This window comes from Rhinolophus sinicus, chromosome 1 (assembly GCF_057876585.1).
Source record: "Rhinolophus sinicus isolate RSI-liver-muscle chromosome 1, RSI-T2T, whole genome shotgun sequence".
Lineage (NCBI taxonomy): Eukaryota > Metazoa > Chordata > Mammalia > Chiroptera > Rhinolophidae > Rhinolophus > Rhinolophus sinicus.
The window spans coordinates 93,250,366-93,271,096 of NC_142501.1; the positions used below are offsets into that span (position 1 = coordinate 93,250,366).

Sequence of the window (20,731 nt, forward strand, 5' to 3'; positions counted from 1 at the left end):
TGTATATATGTACCACCTCTTCTTTATCCATTCTTCCATCGATGGACACCCAGGCTGCTTCCACATCCTGGCCATTATAAACAATGCGGCAATGAACATATGGATACACACATCCCCTCAAAGTAGGGTTTTGGATTTCTTCGAATAAATACCCAGAAATGGGATTACTGGGTCCTTCTTTGTCGCTTGTTATAGCTCTTTATTTTATTTATTTATTTATTTATTTATTTATTTTTTTGTCTATTGTGTGTGGTATAAGTATTGCTACCCCAGTTTTTATTGTTGTTGTTTGTTTTCACTTTCATGAAACTTTTTGTTTTCACTTTCATGCAACTTTTTCCATCCTTTTACTTTCTGTCTGTGGGTGTCTTTCAATCTGAAGCGAGTCTCTTGTAGGCAATATATATAGAGGGTGCCAAAAATTTTAAGGAAGGAAAAAACTGTATTAAAGTTACACTGATAGTAACCACTTTGAGCACCTCTTGTAATTTCAGAAGTCAAATATGATTCGTATTCATCTTTTGTTATCAGTATATATTGAGTATTACCATTTTAATATAGTGTTTTCCTTTCTTAAAATGTGTATACATTTTTTTGTCACCCTCTCGTATAAGGGGTTTGTTTTCTTATCCATTCAGCCACCCTATATTTTTTATTGGAGCATTTAATCCATTTACATTGAAAATAATTGTTGATACATAATTACTGCCATTTTATTATTCATACTTTTAATCTTTTTTTCCCCATCTTAAAGAAGTCCCGTTAACATTCCTTATAATACTGGTTTGGTGGTGATGAACTCCTTTAGCTTTTTCTTGGCTGGATAGCTCTTTATATGTCTTTCAATTTTAAATAATAGCCTTGCTGGGTAGAATAATCTTGGTTGTAGATACTTGCTTTTTATCACTTTGAATATTTTGTGCCAATCTCTTCTGGCCTGCAAAGTTTCTGTTGAGAAATCAGCTGACAATCTTCTGGGGGCTCCCTTATAAGTTACTAGTTGCCTTTCTCTTGCTGCTTTTAGGATTCTCTCTTTGTTTTTAATGTTTGCCATTTTAATTATAACGTGTCTTGGTGTGGTCTTGTTTGGGTTCATCCTATTTGAGACTCTCTGTGCTTCCTGGACTTGTATGACTACTTCCTTTGCCAGGTTAGGAAAATTCTCAGTCATTATTTCTTCAAATAGGTTCTCAATCCCTTGCTTTCTCTCTTCTCCTCTGGTACCCCTATGATGTGAATGTTATTATGCTTGATTTTGTCCCAGAGTTCTCTTAAACTATCCTCTTTTTTTTTTTTTTTTTTTTTTTTTTCTTTTTGCTGTTCTGATTGGGTGTTTTCTGCTACCTTATCTTCCAAATTGTTGATTCAGACCTCTCCTTCATCTAGTCTGCTGGTGGTTCCTTCTAGTGCATTCCTTATTTCAGTTTTTGTATTCTTTACTTCTGACTGGTTCTTTTTTATGGTTTCTATGTCCTTTTTTTTATGCTTGCTATCGCTCTATTGAAGTTCTCACTAAGTTCCTGATAATCATTGTTTTGAACTCAGTCTCTGATGGGTTGCTTGCCTCCATTTCATTTAGTTCTTTTTCTGGAGTTTATCTCCTGATTTTTCATTTGGGATGTATTTTTTTTGTTTCTCATTTTGGCTGCCTCTCTGTGTTTGTTTCTGTGTATTGGGTAGATCTATGCCTTCCGATATTGCTGGGTGGCCTTGTGTAGTAGATGCCCTGTGGGGCCCTGGCATAATCTCCCTTGTCACCTGCAACAGGTGCTCCAAGACTGTCCCTTGTGTGGGTTGTGTGTGCTATCCTGTTATATTTGAGCCTTGATTGTTATTGGCATGTAAGTGGGTGGGATTGACCTTCAGGCTGACTGGCTATCAGATTTGGTTATGTCCACAACTTATGAGATTGCTGTGCAGGGGGCTTACCCCATGGCACAAGATTTGCCCACCATGGCCTCTTGTGCCAGTTGAGACCATCCTTTGTGTGTGCCACTTGTGGGGCTAATTGGGTGGTGCTTTGCTGACAATCTCCAAGTATGCCAACCTCCAAGTATGTTGGTTCTGGGGCTTCTTGGGAGGGGCTCTGGTGCAAGCCCAGGTCAGCCACTGCCTGGGATTAGCTGGGAACTACCTGGTAGGAGCTACAAAGTGATCCATGGTTGGTTGCTGCCTGTGCTGGACTTGGAGTCATGTGATAGAGGCCATGCTGTGAACCAAGGATGGCTGCCACCAGTACCATCTGGAGTATCTCTGCAAAAAGCTAGGACACTTTGAGGCCTGCTGCCGGTTGCTGGCTCCTGTGAGCTTCAGCCTCTGATAAAGCTTCCTGTGGTATGGCGTTGGGTGTGGTGGGGTCTCAGTGAGTCACCAATTCAGATTCAGATTTGGTCATGGGCATGGCACAGGGGGAGTGGGAGGGGGTGCTCGACAGAGGAAAGATGGAGCCCGCCTGCCAGCTGCATGGGAGGAGAAGGACCCCACAGAGGAAAAACAGCAACTGTCCTTCAGCCCACACCACAAAGCCACACACCTCAGTCTGTCACAACCACACCCCCATGCATCTGACATCCCCCTCTCACCAGTCACTGTCCGTCCGCTGGAGCGCAGGGTGAGTGCTTGCGAGTGAGTGAGTCTATGTGCAGGCCCTTTAAGAGGACATCTGGGTTCTCCTCAGCCTTCCATCCCACTCAGATCTGAGGCTCCTCTTTCTGGCACCAATACTCCAGTCTGGGGAGCCTGGTGTGGGGCTGGGGTTCCTCACTCATCCGGGGGGAAGCGAACTCCCATGGCCAAGATATTCCTCCTGATTCTCCACCACCACATGGACGTTTGGGGTCCCAAAATTTTTAAGTATAATAAAAATTTAAAATTGTGATGAAACTATTCTCCCACCCTGTACCATGTACTCTAAATTTGTGCAGCATACAGGATGGTCTAAAGTCAAAAGAGGGCCTTTCTACCCGGAAGGGGTGATGTGGCAGCAGAAGCATGTGAGGGAAGTAGTGGTGACAAGGCAGAGAAGTAGGGGACTGGAATGAGACCTGAGGACTATTCATTGTGGAAAGGAAATGGACCAAAATATCAACAGCAGTGGAATTGGTTGACTTCTGTGTTCATCTATACTTCTTGCAGTTTACAAATTTGCTACCACAAGCATGTTTTATAGTCAGAAAATATTAAGTGTAGTTCCCAAGAGTGACAAGAGGCTACAGTAGAGGACAGGGAAGCAGAGTGCGGAGACGCTGGAGGCATTCCTGTGGTTCCGCGAGTAGCCATCAGGGGTCAGCAGCACCCCGCAGTCGGTCCGCCATCATCCACAGGTGACCGACTAAGCGAGGCTCCTTCGGGGAAAGACCCTTCCTGCCATCCTCAGTTTCACACTAATCGCCATTTGCTTTTCATATGCTTCAGTCTCGGGCCATTTCCCACTAAATGGCAGTCACTGGTATGGGGGAAGGGACGTGTGGGGGGAGGGGAGGCTGGCCTAGACGTGCGCTACACCCAGGGACCATGGACAAAAGGAAGGCTCTTGAGCTGAGGCCCTGGATTCCAAGAATCCATTCCTCCTGAGAGCGGGAGGGGGTGGGGAACAGGAAACTGAGGCTGTTTCCGGGATTGGAGGCCGCCAAAGGAGAGCCAGAGGTCACAGGAGGGGTCAGTCTGTCCCTGGAGGGAAATCCCTGCTCCCAGTAGGGCTGATGGGTTCTGGCCTCACGAAGCAAGGAGGGGGTGGACGGGGTTGTCTGAGGGTAGGGTAGGGACTGAGGCTGCCCAAACTCCTCCCTCTGAGCCAGAGAACTGAGCTGGGACCACCAGGCGTTTTAGGGGATCCCATTCCTGGATAAAGCCCCTGTGAGGCTCTTCAGACAAGGAGAGAATCAGCCCTGTGTTACAGGAGCACTGAGCTCCACTCAGGAAACCAGCTGTCACCTACTGTGTCACCTTGGGAAAGTTGTTTACCCTCTCTGGGCTTTAATTTAGTCTTCTGTAACACAAAGTTAGATAAGATGATCTTTAGGCCTCCTAACTCTGATATCCTACTGTGAATCTGAAAATTCCAGTCCTCCCACCCTTTTCCACCCCAAAGGGCGCAGTTAGCCCCAGGGAGATCTGACTGAATCAGAACACACCTCGTCCTCTGAACATAAGGTCTCTGGACAGTCCCCAGGCAAAGGCTCTTTGGAAAGTTGGATCCAGGCCACCCTGAGGTGGAGGAGGAAGAGGCTATTGGCTAAAATCCTGGACACAATGAAACCCAGCAGCTCTGCCCTGGCAGCACATTGTGGGTGAGTATTGAGGGCTTTGGATGTAGCTCCTGGCAAAGCCAATCCAAAATGGCTCCCATCCCCCACCATGCTCCCAGACACCTCAGCCGCTCTTCCAGGCCCACGTTTTATTTACAGCCTTCCCTGACAAAGGTTATTTTTAGGATGACTGCTATTTAAAGTAACATATATTCTGCATGTGAAAACAATATTTATAATCTAGCATGCTAACTTAATTTTGGCCTATAGATACATTTACATATTCGTATATCTAATCTTCAAGTGATCAATTCTTTTGAGAGGCAAGGACCACATCAGTCTTTCAAACTCCTGGACTAGGTGACTGAGGCAAGTTCCAGAACCCTATGCTGGTGAGCTTTAAAAGAAACAGCCACATCTTCCTGAAGATGTTTTAGGCGGCTCCTCCAGAAGCTGGCGATGACTTTGCGGCTGCCTTCCAGGCTAAGGACCCTGTGATGCTTATCTCATTTTAGCTCGTCTTTTCAGCCCAGGGTAGCTCCCACTTGTTTTCCTCATTCCAAATGAAGACCTGACCCAGAGAAGTGCCAGATCCAGATTTTGTGGGCCCCTGAGGCTTGTATATAGTTGAAGGATCCTCTTAAAGACAAAGAGTTTAAAATCACTAATACACAATTTCTCTTAGAAGAGGCATGTGCAAGCCTCTGAAACAGAAGATTCAATAAGACCAGCAAATCTGTTCCATTCTAGAGGTCACTTCATGCTCTAGAAAGTCCATGGGTTTCTCTTCTTCCAAAGCTTTTCCTTTTCTCTTCCCTTCTCTTTTCTTTATTGGCTCCCCTCTCTTTCATTGAGGCACCTGGGACCAATGAGACCTGTGGGGGCAGCTAAAGAGGTGGCCACCGTGAGGGTCGAAGATGGACTACATACAAGGAGAATGAACAAATATGAAGATTCATTGAGGATAGTGGGAGGCAGTTTTCTCACTGTTGAGGAACAGAGTTACAGATATGGGAAGGGTGGAGGTTGGAATAAACCCTATGGTATTGAATGGAATTGGAGGTATGGGTGCAAACTGATGTTTTGTTAATATACATAGATAAATTTAAAAATAGATATAAATGTACATGTATAAATATGCATGTGTGTTTTAATATATATCAATCACACTTATGTGTATTTACATATAAAATTATATTTGTGTGTATACACACATATACCAGTAGCGATGGACATATCTAACGCCCAGGTCAAAGTTTCTAAATATTATTCTCTACTAAAAGGAACCAGAGGTCTTTGGAGAAATGGTTGATCTCTGGCATGAGACAGGAAAAGTACAAAATGAAAGCAAAAATTTTATTGTGTCAAAAATTAAGGAAGTGTTCGAATTACTATAAGAATTTATCAAAGAGTCACAGGAGCCAGCATAACAGGATTCCCATGGCCATATCTGGAATAGTGTAACAATAGTAATAGATTATAGTCTATTGAATGGAATCAGATGGCCAGCCTAGTGGCTCAGGTGGTTGGAGCACTGTGCTCCTAACGCCGAGGTCACCGGTTCAATTCCCACTAAGATTCCCACAACGGCTCTCCCTGGAACTGGGCTGCTGTGGGCTATTGTGTGCTGCCATGAGCGGCCGGCAGCCATCGTGAGTGGCTGGCAGCTGTGAGCGGCTCCCGACTGCCTCAGCTAGGGGAGGGAGGGTAGCACAAAGCTCATAATACCAGCAGGGGCCAGGGAGCTGTGTCCTACACAACTAGACTGAGAAACAACAGCTTGCACCGAAGTGGAAGGGGAGGACGGAAGGGGAAAAAAATTAAAAATAAAATAAAATAAACAAATAAATAGCAAGCCCCCAAGTGTAGCATGATTTCACTTACACACCTTTTTCCAAAAGGCATATATGTCAGGGTACCCTCTAGAAAATTCTATAGGAAGAATGTGTGAAATCAGCTTTGTTTACTCTACCCCCTGGCAGAAACATTACTCAGGTCTGAGGGGGCTACAACTTGTTTCCCAGATCTTCATAACTCAGGGTCTAGTTCTGTTGGTGTTTCTAATTATCTGCTAGGACTCAACCTATTGAACCAGGCAAGAAGGCAAGACTGTAGCCTTGGTTTATTTTGCCAAATCAGAGATCACACACAGTCCAGGCCAGAGACCTTACTCTCCTGGGAGACTCCTCTAGCCATGGCAACTTGTTACAGAAGCCCACTCTGCTAAATTCCATTTTTACCATTTATTAAATGTAAGTCAGCTGAGTTGGGACCTACGCACCCTCTACTAGAATTGGCTAAGGCAATAAATCAAAGACCCTCAGAATTAGACAAGATCTTAGAGGGAGGTCATCTTGTCTCTGGGTATCAGCCTGTAGTGATAGACGACATATGGAGAGATGGTTCGCTGTTGCCTGAGAGCTCAGATGCAGGTGAGGGATGATGGATGAGAAGATATTCACTTGGGACTTTTAAGGAAATTTTTGATTCTCTTTCACATCTTTAGTCAAGTGAGGACAGGGATGGCTTCTTGCCTCCCTTCTCCCAAAGACCAGGCTAGGAGCCAGAATCTGATCACACGAGGTCTTCTGTTTGGGGAAACTCTGCTCTGCTGCCTCCTGTCTTAGCAACCAGCTCAATACATACAAGTTATGCCCATTCATTCAACACATCATTCACTGAGTACTGACTAGGCTTGAGGCATGGAGCTGGGCTCTGGGTTTACAATGTACATGAAATAATCATTAGTGCCTGCCTACATGGAGCTTATAGTCTGGTGGGAGGAAGACTATGAACACACAAATAAATATAAAAGTACAAATTGTAATAAGAAGGAAATAAGCAAGGTGCCATGAGAGAAAATAACAGATTAGAGGGTCTGGGAAACCTTTCTGAGATAGTGACATGAAACCTGAAACCCAAAGGGTGAACAGGAGTTAGTTAGACAAAAGTGGGAAGAAAGAACATTCCAGGCAGAGATAATGAGAAAAACTCTGATGCAGGATAGAGCTTAGGACATTTGAGGAACAAAAACCAGTGAGAGTGTGACCAGAGTCTGGTGCATTAAAGATAACTGGTGTAGAATGAAGCTGGAAGGGACCCAAATTAAACAGGACGCTCGATGCCCGGTTGAGACATTTGGGATTTTATAAGTACACTGAGTGATAAGCAATGGAGTACCCTGAGTTAATTTAATTTTTAAAAAGTCATTGCTCTGTGAAAAGTGAATTGGAAAAGGCAAAGAGACGAAAGGGGAGCTCAGTTAGAAGAAGGCCACTGTGATTCAGGCAAGAGGTGACAGCTGCTTGAACTCAGCCAAAAGTAGTAGAGGTGGAGAGGCATGGATGTGTTCAAGATTCATTTTGATGTAGGGAACAAGGGAAAGAGCAGTATCAAGAATTTCACTGGAAATTTCTGCTTTGAGCAACTGGGTGGAATGGATGGAGGTGCCACTTACCAAGATGGGAAAAACCAGGGAAAGGTTGAAAGGGAAGAGACTGAGATTTCAAAATTGCTCATAGTAGGTTTCTGAGATTCCTGTGAGCCGTCTAAGTGATTAATAAATTTGGGAATCATCGGCAAATAAATGGTATTTAAAAGCAAAAGAATTACTGAGGCTACCTAGTAAAACAGTATTGAGTGGGAAAAGAGGAGGAAAGAAGAGGAGAGAAACAAAGAGATAAGAACAGAAGAGAGGAAGGAGTAAGTGCTGAGAAAATGCAACACAGAGATCAGATAGAGAAAGAGCATCTGGAAAAGGGACCCGGATGCAATGGCCAGAGAAAAAGGATAAAAACCAAGAAAGTTGATATTCCTGAGGTTGAGAGAGAAAAATATTTCAAAAAGATGAGATCAGTCAACTGATTGAGGTATCACTGAGATGTTTAGTAACATGGAGACCATTGATAACCTTCACAAGGTCGGTTTTTATAAAGAAATGGAGGCAGAAACTATACTGGAGTGGATTCAAGAATGATTTAGAGAAAGTGGAGACAGCTTGTGGAGGGAAGCAGAGGAATGGGTTAATAAATGGCTGTCATCTCACTTTGGCCTCCTGGCCAGATCAGCTACAAAGTTATTCCATCTCTCCTCCCAGGTTTTCATGGCAGCTTTTTTCTCAATATCCAACAGGGCACTGTACCTGCAAGAGAAGAGGCACCCAGGTCAGCCCCGAGGAAGGGGTTGGGAAGCAGGACGAAAGTATGAGGGAATCTCAGATGCTTGCAGAACACATGCCTCCCCATCCCAAGAGCAATAACGAAACAACGTGGAGAAAACCCACAGAAACTTTCCAGGCTTCTGGTCCAAACCTCTAACGGAGGTAAACACAAGCTGTGGGATAAAAGAAGGAGCGGGGACCTGGGAGGTACACAGGTCACTCACTTGATAGAGTTCATAGCCAGCTGTTTGAGTGTCCTCAGGTCGGCCGTCATCCCACCAATGCCCATGAAGGCCTCATAGAAATCATAGGACAAGCCTTTGGCACCAAAGATAGCTGGGTCATCAGAGCTGATCACCATGGGGTACCCAGTGGCCATGAGGACAGCTGCAGGGTGGTTTCTCAAGTCAGACACCAGTTTCAGAACCTGCCCAATAGGAGGCAAAGGAGAAAAAGAAAACTTTGATCCATGAAAAGCCATCACAAGGAAGGAAAGACCACGAAGCATAAACATAATCAGCTTCTTTCTTATCCCCATCCCCATCCTGGACATTGGGGTGACTTCTGGGCAAAGTCCTAACACAGGAACAGAGCCAGTTCCCGTGCTCTTCCTAATTTTCTCCAAGTTCCATCATCACCACAAGCATCTGGTCTCTCTCGGCCTTGCTCAGAGCAGCTCTCTGAACACAGCAACACAGGCAGGCTCACAAAGAGCCCCAAGCACGGTGGGAGTGGCAGTGCCTACAACCCTGCCACTTCACTGGCCTCCCTCAATGTCCCCCTAGCTTTGTCCACAGCTTTGCCCAAAATTCTGCCCCACTCAGGACCCTTGCTGCTGCCTCATTATTATGAATGATTTAAGGGCCATTTCTAAATTACTTCATTAATGGGAGTGTGAGTGTGGAGGAATATAGAAAACAGGTGAATTAAGGAGAGAGCAATTATACAGGAAAAAGTCTGAAAATTAGAGCAGACGTTGTAGTTAGGGGAGAAATTCATATTGGGTGGGTCCAATGGGTAATGCCCACCTGGTTGGAGATGGGACAGACTTCTATGGGGATGTCCTTCTTCCACAAGTTAGTCCAGACTGCTGGGTGTTTGCTCAGAGCAAATCCATGGCCAATCCTGGTCGCGTTCAGTATTAGGGCATCCAGAAGGTTTCTATCTATGGATGTACCCTGCCAGTCTGGGGGTAAAGGGGTAGTCGTCAGTCCATCTGGATCTGACCCCTGGGTCATTCTCAGATAAACACTCCAGACCCCCCAAGTAAGAAAAGGAACAGAAATAAACATTGACATAAACACACAAACACACACACACATACATCTTCCTTATAACAATGTTAGGCGTGTCTTTATTTTATACGTGTGTATGTATGAATGCATGTATATGTACTCATATGTAACAGATGAAGTTGAAATGCACGTAGGCTTTATAAACTGAACATAGGTACTCAGCTAGCAAGCAGCAAAACTGTGTTTAAAACCTCGATCTATCCGACCCCACAGTCTGTATTCTTTCTTTTCCTTTTTTTTTTTTTTTTTGTTCCCAGTACTATTTTCTGGGAATTTTACGTTTATAATCTTTACAACAATGTGTTGCAGACTCTGTCAATATAATTATTTGTATGTACTTACTTTGTATCTTTAACAATACACTTGGTACAATATCAATTGCAAAACTGCAATGGCCAGCATGAACAAAGCAGTGGCAGATGCTACTGGCTGCCGACTCACCAGCCATCCCCACTCACATTCCTTGTTGGTAGGGCCCTACTTAGAGGGTGAAAATGACAGGTCCTGACTTTCCCAGCTTCCCTTGCAGCTAGGATAGTCCCAGTGCTGGCCTGAGAGGCTATTTGTGGGGAATTCTGGGGGCTTCCTCCCTAATAAAAAGAGATGCACTGGTGGAAACTTATCTTTTGCTTCATTGGATGTGGTCATGTCTGAAGGTGACTTCACTATCCCATGGCTAAGTAAGGTGAAATCCCAGACTCAGTGAGGACAGCAGAGGCTCCTTATTATGAGAGATAATAGATGACCTTATTGTAAAACCTGTTGGATGTGTGTACTCCATTCCTGGTCGCCAAAAGCATCCTAGTTGATCCATGTGTAAAATATGAATATTCCACTGTTCTATTAGGAATAAAACCCAAGAATTCCCTTTGCTGATTAGGGCATGTGTTTTAGGTGGATTTTCACTGGTTTCCTACTTAGTGTGTTCTTTTCAAAGATTTCTTCTTAAAATATAAAAAATAAATAAATAAATAAATAAGGACATTAGTCTTGGGTATTAAATACCCACGTCGTAGCAAAATCTTCTCCTAGGACTATGCGTCTTGGAATTTGGTTGGATCCTGTGTTATTGTTTCATACTGTTGAAATGATTTTACACAGTAAGTATGATTTTCCCAACTAGATCGCAAGTTCTTCAAGGTTAACAACCCCTTACCCCCTTACCCAATCCTGTCACAATTATTTAAATCTCCTGGAATAGCTTTGATCTAAATTGGATCTAAATTGACTTGAAATGTCAAGAAAAAGAGATAAATGCACTCAGAACCTTCCTCTGAGAGGTGGCGTAATAAACCAAGGTTTAAGCCTGGTTGTGAAATTCAAGTTCCCCATATCTCCAAGGGGGTCAACACCAAGACTTCCTCCTGGTCTAGGCCCCCCAAATCTTCATTTTGATGTAAAACTGCAGCCATGATCTGATACTCCTTTGGTTAGGGTTTACACATTTTAAGAATTGAAAGATGGCAGGGGCTGAAAGCTGGCCAAGCTCTCGCATTGAGCTTTGGGGAACAAAGACATGCCGGGTTAATGGCATGTCAGAAACAGTAGCAGTCAGGTGCTTGGGCAGAGCAGGGTCTCCTCTTCAGCACTGATGAGTTTGGACAGAGCCTCCTAGATGCCAGGGCAGGCCTGGGTCTAGTCCTTCTTTGTGTGGCTGTGAAGAGGTGAGCTAACCTCTTAGGCACAATCCACTCATTATAAAATGGAGATCAGAAACGGCTCAAATACAGACTCCACTACTTACAGCTCTTTACCCTTAGACCGATTATACTATGTTTGGAGCCTTAAGCTCTTTGTCTATAAAATAAGGATAAGAACACCTTCCTAGCAGGACTGGGGTGAGAATCAGAAATAATACATGTAAAGTGCCCAATATTTTATTAGTATTGCTGTTCCTTCTCCAGAGATTTAACCCTGTTGCCAGGATTAAATGAGATGGCACATACGAAATGGCCAGGTGCCACAAAGCGACTACCAACTGTAACGCTACCGCCCCAGTGTCCTGTCACTTCTCTTGAGTGATAATGAGCAGCCCTCCCATCCATGCCCACCTCTGTCCCCTGGTGATCGCCGCATGGCTTACCTGTCTCTCCGGCATGAAAAAAGTAAGGCAGTTTGAAGCCTTGTGAGGCTGGAATCATCAAAGCCTCTTTGTAGTAGTACAAGGAGTAGCCAGTGTCCTCACGCCCCACCTGCAGGACAGAGAGGAGGGAAAGTGGGACCGTCTGCTTGTTCCATGCCTCACTCTGCTGCTGGTGCCGCCGGCAGCCTGTGAACACCCTTCCTTGTACCTGCCACTCCTCCTGGAGGCCTTAGTCATCCAGCCCTTTAAGAATGACCAGTAGCAGATTAGGACAGAAAAGAGAGTGTATTCTTGCCCCCAAATTTCCCCCTGAGTAAGAGACTATACCTTGTAGCCTCTCGGCCCCTCCCATCTTGTCTTCTCATACCACCTTCCAAGCCCTTGTGCTTTAACCCTGAACTCCTTAGTGGGGAGAAACAGTAAGGAGAGATAGCAAGAGAAATAACAAGAGATACAGAGAGTAAGAGACTGAGAGAGACAGAGAGACAAAGTGAGAACAAGAGAGTGAGAAACTGACAGTGAAAGAAACAGAGAGAGTGAGGGAGAGAGAGAGCAGAGCCCTGGACTGGGAAGATTCGGGATGCAGCTCAGCCACTCATCCCTGGTGGGTCCCCAGGTGGATCAGTTTCCTGGCAGAGTCCCTCTGTGACTCGGCCACTCAGTTATAATGAACCAGAACAGCAACCACCCCAAATCATGCTTTTCAACTAAGCCACATGTGCCCTGGGGCTTTGTAGCTACCTGCGTGCTGCACGGTAGTAAGCGTGCCTTAGGGCAAAAGGGGTACCTCCTTCAAAATGCCAATTTTTATAATAAAGCAAATATGGATATTCAACATGATAGAATGGAGTATAGGCTTGAAAGAAACTTGCAAGTGAACCCTTGAACAACTACCTATCCTCCCTCCAATCCCAGTTTCCCACGAGGATTTGTCCATTACAGTCCATGTACAGACTCTTCCACTTGCTCTATACTGCAGGCTCACCAGCTCAAGCCCCTTTGTCAGTGCTGCACACAGACGGAAAAGCTGAGGTGGGAGGGGCTTCTGCCCCTTTCTGGAGAGCAGATCCTTTGAGACACCCCCAAGGATCCCAGAGGACATCCTGGATCCAAACAAAACAATTCCTTGAAATCTACTCCTTGTTTGATCTGCAAGCAAGTGCACAGTCTCCAGTAAAACGTCAGATTGTGTAAGAGGGCGTCAGTCCTGTTAGCCAGTTAGTCCCAATTAATTTAGCTTCCTTAATGAGATTAATGAGCCAGCACAGGGGAAGTGTGGCCTGGCTGTTAGCACATGTCTATGGCTTTGATTGGGTGGGAGGGCAACACCACCAACGATGCTCAGGTTCATGCGTAGCTGGGGGAGGGGGGCAAAAAGAGAGCAGATGCAGGTAAGCAGAGGCTAGGGACAAGGGCAGAGGCAGGGGATGGGGACAAACCCATCCATCCACGTTGTCCCAACTCCCTTCCTTATTCCTTTTTAGCAGTCTGGCCTTTTCTGCTGTCCCTTCTCTGGTGGCTGTCCGACCCCTGCAGGCTCCTGGATAGGATCAGCGCTGAAAGCTGAGCAGGCCTGGGTTGGCAGCCTGTGCCTCTTCAGAGGGTTTCATGGGCGCTGCCCTGCCCTTCACAAAGAGATGCCTTGCTGCGCAGACAGTTACCAGGTCAAACCCTGCCACCGTCCTGGGGAATCTGGTTCGAAGTGTCATGGCTGTTTGGACGGATTTCATGATGAGGGACACGTTTTTGAATCTGTAAGAGAGACAGAGAGAAGCATGGGAGACAGCATGGCTCGGTGCTGAGGGAGCCGTGCGCCTCACCCAGCAGCTCCCTTGGTGCCTGCGACTGGTCAGTCTGGCCCAGTCCAGGGTATGTGGCAAACAAACATTTCCCAAACCCTCAGCACCACTGACCCCATAACCCACCCCAGCTGTGCTATTGTGATCCCTTTAAGTGGCTACAGCTGAGAGATATTTCACTCAAGTCCCTTCCTGGCTGGCTGCAGAGAGACCCCCAGTCTCTGAAAAGCAGGTGAGGTAAACTAACCCATGAGACAAGTTTTACTGACCTACATTTGCATGAAGCAAGGTGGCCTTGTCCAAAATTTGACCTGCATCTCCAAAAAGGTGGGTCCTGGAAGTGGGTGCAGTACAGGGGCCAGCTCTCTGTTCACTGGACACCTATGAAATGCCACAAGTCTCCCAAGTCCCTGTGGGTCAGCTGGACCTGACAACTACATGTTCTCTTCCTGATTAAGTCAGCAAGAGCCGCGCACTCCCAAAACCACGTAACCAGGCTCTTACTTGCCTCTGCACCCTCTCCCCTCAAGTCCAGCATAGAGACAAAACAAGCAGCATGACAACAGACGCACCAAAAAAAAAGCCTGGAACAACTCCATGATGGCAGGAAGGTCTCTGCCCAGCAGCTGGCTCCCTTGTTCCAGTCCTGTTTTGTGGACCTGTTTGTCCCCCCATTCCGCACATTGCCTCTTCTGCAGAGCCCCATAGGGACACTGCAGCTCAGCCCAAACACCCTCCTGCATCTGACCTCCAGGGAGCCTCTGAGCAGAACCGATGGGCCCATCCTGCAAGCTCCATCCTGGCTGACCAGCACACGGGTGCGGCCTCAGCTCCTGAGGATCCACAGGAGGGCAGGAGGCTCCTGGGAAGTCTGACTGTCCAGAGCCCAGCCCCTCCCCCTGCCCTGACAGGTGTGACCCCCATCGGGCTGCTACCCCTGCATCTCCAGCTCTGGCCAGGTCACAGGCCTTAGATTGTCTGCTCTTCGACAAGAGGAGGGAGCTCTTACTTTTGTAAAATCTGGAAGAAAATTAAGCTCTAAGGTTTTCTGCACTTGCTTAGGAAAAGAATGGTCCTTCTTCAAACCACCAGGACACACACACACATACACACATGCACGTGTGCACGCTCTGGGGTCTCCACACACAGGCTAAGACAGCTGTCACTCAGGGCCTGGTTACCAATCAAGGCCCTGCATACGGCCACACACATCACATGGTTGATTTTAGACAGAATCCCTGTGGCAAATTGAAACAAAGAAACAGGCCAATTATCTGAATAGTCAGGCAATAACATACCCAAACTGAGTCACCCAGGCAGATGTGGGATCACAGCCTAGAATTATCTGGAAAATCGCTCCAGTTCTTCATTTCAGTCTTATTGTAAAGACTGGAACTACAAGTGATTTCAGAGATAGATCTTTGCACTCACACACAAGTGCACATGCCGAGTCCACACCTTTTTGGTATTGAGGGGTCTCTGGCCCCCAGCCTCCCTTCTCACCCCTCTTTCTCTTCCCCTCTCCCTTTCCCGCCTAGGGGCTCCGCCTACATCCCATTCTCCCAACTCTTGCAGTTTCAGCCATTTTCTCTCACCTGTGATCCGAATAAATGATTTTGATTCCAATAAACCCAGGATGCTTTTTTGCAAACGTACAAGCCACTTCTTTGTAGGTCTTCACTGACCACTCTTGGTTATGGATCGTCCCATTCAGTTCATACACCTGGGAGGGGAAGGAAGCGTGGTCCCAACCAACAGCAGAGGTGAGCAGAGCACAACTGCATTTTCACTACCAAGCACCTCTAACACCAGGCTGCACTTGGCAATTTATTTGTTCAATGCCTGTGATGGCCTCTGACATTTATCAGAAGTCCTCGGCCTCCCTGGGACAATGCTCTTTGATGCCATGAGGCTGGGACAGCTGCCTGTCTTGCTCATTGCTGTGTCCCTGTTCCTAGGACAGTGCCGGGCACATAGTAGGTGCTCAGTAAGTACTTGTATAATGAAGGAAGAATAAGTCAGCTGAGGCAAGGACACAAGCCAGAAACAGTGGTCCAAGGACCTCCTCCATCTCCCCTCTCCCACCCGAGTGGTACATACCTGAGGTGGCCACAGCCACCAGGGACCCCAAAAGAGACATGGTTAGAAGAGCCAGAACAAACAGTAGTCAAAACGAAGGACAAAGATGCAGTGGGGGAGGGAGAAGCATACTGAGGAAGGAGTGTGAAGGCATCCTCTCTAAAGTGCCACTTGGCAGCTGGGCCACTCCAAGCCTCTGTCAGGGGCACTGGACTGGGGCCATGGCTCATCCCTGCGGCTCCTTCAGCCTCCCCGTCCCTGGGCCAGGTCTCACCTCCCTCCGGGTGGTAGTGTGCTTGGGCTAGGTCAGGACAGGTATGGGAGTCTCTGCAGAGACTGTAGGGTGAGCCAAGAGGGGAAGGAATGATATGCAGGAGGTTCTAGCTATTTCATGGGCATTAAGCACCTGCAGTGTGTTAGGAATTGGGCGAGGCATGGGGGGCACGAGCAAGTGCTAATGAGACAGCATGCCTGGCCTCAAGGAGTCTGCAACTTAGTGGAGACAGACTCTCCCCATTTTTATGATACAAAGCAGGAAGAATTAAATGCTGGAGGTATATGGGATCTCAGAGGAAGAAGGGGTTTAACTGGATAGGATCAGAGAAGCTTTCCCGGGGGACATGGCCCTGGGGTGAGGTGAGTAGGGTTTGATAAACAGAAAGAGGGAGGCTGCTCTCAAGCAAACACGTTCATCCCAGGTGGTCTGTGGCTAAAGGGTTGCTAGACCTGGCCTAGGGAGCAGTGGCTCCACACAGAGCCAGAGCAGATGGGGTTCAGGGAGCGGCAGCGAGAGGCAGAACGGGAGCTCATTGCCATAAGGAAGAAAAATTCTTTCTCCTCACTGCAGTCAGCTCCTGCTCCGCTGGCATCATAGCAGCGGGGCGCTGTCTTCTTGCCCACCACCCTCCCCGGCCCAGGGCGCTTCCCACTCCCCCTCTGGTTGCACTGCAGGAGCTGCCCATTGTCCCTAGTCAGCACCCCCAGCTGGCCTCTTCTCCTCAGGCTCACATAACAGCCTTTTGCTCTTTCGTCTGTTCTGCTCTGCTGCCCAGGTTTCGGGAAGTGGGGTGAGCAGGCAGCTGTTTCCAGCTCCTTCTCTTGGCCCCCACTCGCCTTGCTCTCCCTTTTCTCCTGCTGCTCACCCCAGTGACGCCTGGCATTCCATACACTCGCCTCCACAGCCAACCCGGCTCTCTGATGGCAGTTGGAATTTTCTTGATTGCTAGCCTCGGGGTGGACGTCTCAGGCTTTCTGACTGTTAAGGCTGGAAGGACTTTCCAGAGGGGAGAACCGTGGGTGCTAGGCTCAAGGTCTAGTATTGCCCATTAGTATTATGACCCACTGAAGGGGAGTAGTATGACCACAGCCTGATTGTATGCCATCCCAAATACGCCACTTTTCCAAAAGGATTATTTTAAGCTGAAGGCAATTAAGAAGCAGCAAAAACAGACAGAGCTCTTTGCCCTCCTCTTATCTGCCTAAAAGCAGGACAAATTTCTGTTTGTGGAGGTGCCCACCACCCCTCTCCTGTGCCAGGACAACCCTTATCACAGAGACAAAAAGTCAGCAGCGAGGTGGGTCCGCAGAAACACACCTTACTAAAATAACTTTGACTGTCTATTATTTCCCCATATGTCTATCTTCCCATAGTTTACTGCCCCTAGAAGCCCAAACCCCTTTTCCTTTGTCTTGTCATTTATCCACCATTTATCTCCTTTTCTTAAAATAGTATGTAAGCACCTGGTCTACCCACTTCTTTGGGTCTTCACCTCTTTTCTATGAAGGCCTCCATGCACATAAAAATTAAATACTAATGTCAAATAAAATTTGTATCTTTTCTCCTTTTGATGTATAGCTTTTGTCAGTTTAATTTGTAGCCCCCAAGAATACAACCAAAAAGATAAAGGAAAAGTTACTTTCTTTCTCTCCTGCTTTACCAAGGATTTTCAAAAGGAGAACTTTTCCTGTCACTGATCAAGGCTTCAACAGACTTTCAGGCACTGTTAGAATCTTCAGATCCTTGATGCTGCAAGACCCTATACGCTGTATCCCAGAGGTTCTCAAAGTACAGTTGGGGAACCCCTGTGGGCCCTGGATTTTTTCAGGCAGTATAAAAAGTCAAAACTCCGTTCATGAAAACTTTAAGATGTTATTTGTCCTTTACACTCTTATTTTCTCATGAGTGTTCAGAATTTTCCAGAGCTGCACCATGTGTGACAACATTGCTCTGACAAATAATGGACTGTGTGCTTGCGTAGTCTTGTGCTTTGAAAATTTCTCAGTTGTATTTTCTAACACAGGCTATATTATACGGGATATAACAGATATAAACCACAAAAACAAAAGCTCTTTGGGACCTTCAACAATTTTTTTAGTGTAAAAGTTGGAGAACCACTGCGTTAACCCAACCCAGAACTGTCACTTGGCATTACCCACCTGATCTGCAGAAGTGAAGAACAGAATTCCACCCATGCCTTGACTGCTATCATTACTGTGTCACCTGCCCAGACACCGCAACTGGCTGGTAAAGCCCTGCGGGGGGGGGGGGGGGGGGGGGCAGGCCGGGCTAGTTTTGATCTTCCCACCTTCCCTCCAATAGCACCAAAGTGGGAGCTCCATAAATAAGCATTAACTTAACAAGAGTGCTGTCCCCTTGGAGTTTTAAAAGTACTAAGCCCCTGGCAGCATGTTTTAGAGATTGGATGAATAGATGGATGCTGGTGGAGCAGTGCTAGCAGAACAAAAGGGAGACAAAAAGAAAGAAACTTTAAAAACAAATCAACAGGGGTGACCAGTTAGCTCAGTTGGTTAGAGCGTGGTGCTAATAACACCAAGGTTGCTGGTTCAATCCTCATATGAACCACTGTGAGCTGCGCCCTCCTTAAAAAAAAAAAAAATCAACGAGTGGCAATTCTGCCTAAAAGAAGATCCCTGGCAGATTAATCAAGTATGTAGAGATATGCAAATAATGCAACCAGAGGCCTGATGGGGGCTTGTATATGGTAGTGGTTCCAAATCATCAATTCTGTCATTCCAGTACTTATCACTGGAGAAGCCCGGAGTTCCAATCCCACGGAGAGCCGCAGAGGAGGGATCTGGCTCCTGGGGCGAAAGAGGCTGAAGCCACATCCAAAGTGCTTCCTGGTCTCCCGAGCCTCTGGCCAAGAAACTGCAGGTAATGGAAGCACCTAGGACAGAATCTGAATGCTCTAGAGCACCTCCACCTCAACAAGCAAGAGCCGCCTTCCAGGGAAGACGCTACAACGCCTCCCAGCCGCCCAGCTTCTGCGCTTAGCACCCTGCTGTGAGGCCAGGTGTTGGGGGAAACTTGTCAGCCAGTTGGGGGTTGTGCTCAGTTCCTGGGTTCAAGATCCCAGTGGAGATACAATCTGTCCCAAATCAATCATACTTTATAAGGTCAGACATAGCAAGGATCAAATGAGTTAATATTTGTAAAGCACTTAGAAATGATAACTATTAATAATATTATTATTACAAATCTATCACCAGATATAGAAAAACAACTCAAAATCTGCTGTTGTCCTACGAAGACGCGTTAAGATCTAAGAATTGAACGATCTTCAAGTTCAAGTAGATTGTGTCAGTCATTCATCTAAGACTGAATGATATGAAAGCTGCTATATCCATGTAACAAGCCTTCTTGAATTAAAAACACAGTGGAGTCAATTTAGACTATTTCAGTTTTAATTCTAGTTTAATTGAGGAACTGTAAGTTGGTAGGGAAATTATTCAAACTACATACTACTCTTATAAGCCAATATAAGATTACAAAGTTGTATTATATTTGATATCATGGAATTCTAGAATTTTGAAGCTGGAAGGAACTGAAGGGAAATTTGGGAGCAGAGTTGCTCAAGGTCACACAATTCGTTTGCATCAGACCAGAATTTCTAACTCCCAATGCAAATAGCTTTGACCACTAAAGCATGATTCATTTAACAAGCATTAACTGAGCTTCTACTGTGCGCCAGGCATATGCCGAGAGCTTTATATCATATCTCATCTAACTCTCAACACTCCACTCTTAGGTAGGTCTCATTTTACAGATGAGAATTTTGAGACTTAAAAAGGTTAAGAAACTCAGTCCTACTGCATAGTTGGAGCTGGAGGTCTGCTGAGGTTTAGAATCTTGCTGACCCTGAGTGTCTCCTGGCATGAGTGGCCCCTGCCCTCACCTTCATACTCTAGTGTCAGGGGATCTCAGAGTCTTGGCCCTGGCTGCACAGTCGAATTACCCAGGGAATCGCCGGGCTAGAATCTGTTTGTTTTTTAACTTCCCCAGGTGATTCTAATGTATAATGCACAGCTAGGGCTCAGGCAGACCATTTTTGTTCATTTGACAGACAGGTAAACAGCACAGTGATAGCATGGTAAGTAAATGCTTCTGTCAGTATTCTTGCAGAGTAACACCAATAACACGAAACAGTGGTCACTTCAGCAAAAAGCCAGGTGGAAATTTTAATGAAGGGTCTGCAAAGAAGCCAGAAAAAACCCAGGGGGTGGAGGGTGAGGGGAGCTCGAGCACTGCTTGTTACACAAGTGACAGAAGCCAAGAAATGTCTGGAACGACCGTCAAGGGTCCTCTTTGCCACTGACCGGTCTTTTCCTTAAGACCCCCCACCCCCGCCCCCATCAGTAAGTGCCAGCAGGGCCATCTCCTGTTGATAAACCTCTTGGGTTGTAAGAGCTCCAGTCTGAAGACAGGCGGGGACCCAGTCCGGGCCTCAGATTCCAGCCATGGGGGAAGGGACTGGAGCCCAGGAGATAAGACCCGCCTAGCAACTGTCGCTAAAGGCAAGTAGCCTTTGTTATCAAGTATTAGTAACACAATAGGAGGCTGAGCAGCCAGGATAGTCCATCAACATCATCCCAGGCCCTGAATTAGCCCCACAAGCAGGAGGGGGAGGTAGTGCGGCTCAGCAAAAGAATTCCAGAGCAGACGGTTTTTAGTTGTTAATGTGTGGATGGCTCCCCCTACTCTGGCTAATGGGGGGCATTAAGGCATAGAGTCTCTATTGGCGAGAGGCCTTTGTTCCAGGGTCAGACCA

The 20,731-nt window shown here is 46.4% G+C and overlaps 1 protein-coding gene across 9 annotated transcripts in view; it reads right to left on the reverse strand.

The window, feature by feature from the left end:
- Positions 1–3,103: 3,103 nt before the first annotated feature.
- The window catches only part of ADA2 (adenosine deaminase 2), a 61,833-nt gene continuing 44,205 nt past the window's right edge, over positions 3,104–20,731 (reverse strand). For 7 of the 9 annotated variants that reach the window (XM_074325138.2, XM_074325135.2, XM_074325137.2 and 4 more), the window contains 7 exons: positions 15,179–15,306; positions 13,446–13,536; positions 11,785–11,893; positions 9,435–9,592; positions 8,631–8,833; positions 8,293–8,388; positions 3,104–5,169 (listed from right to left, as the gene is read on the reverse strand). In XM_074325138.2, coding sequence (XP_074181239.1) covers positions 5,076–5,169; positions 8,293–8,388; positions 8,631–8,833; positions 9,435–9,592; positions 11,785–11,893; positions 13,446–13,536; positions 15,179–15,306 — 879 coding nt within the window. In that variant the 3' untranslated portion in view covers positions 3,104–5,075. Of the gene's footprint in view, positions 5,170–7,050; positions 8,389–8,630; positions 8,834–9,434; positions 9,593–11,784; positions 11,894–13,445; positions 13,537–15,178; positions 15,307–20,731 lie in introns of those variants that run through there. The other 2 variants (XM_088801837.1, XM_088801838.1) reach the window with 2 other exon arrangements.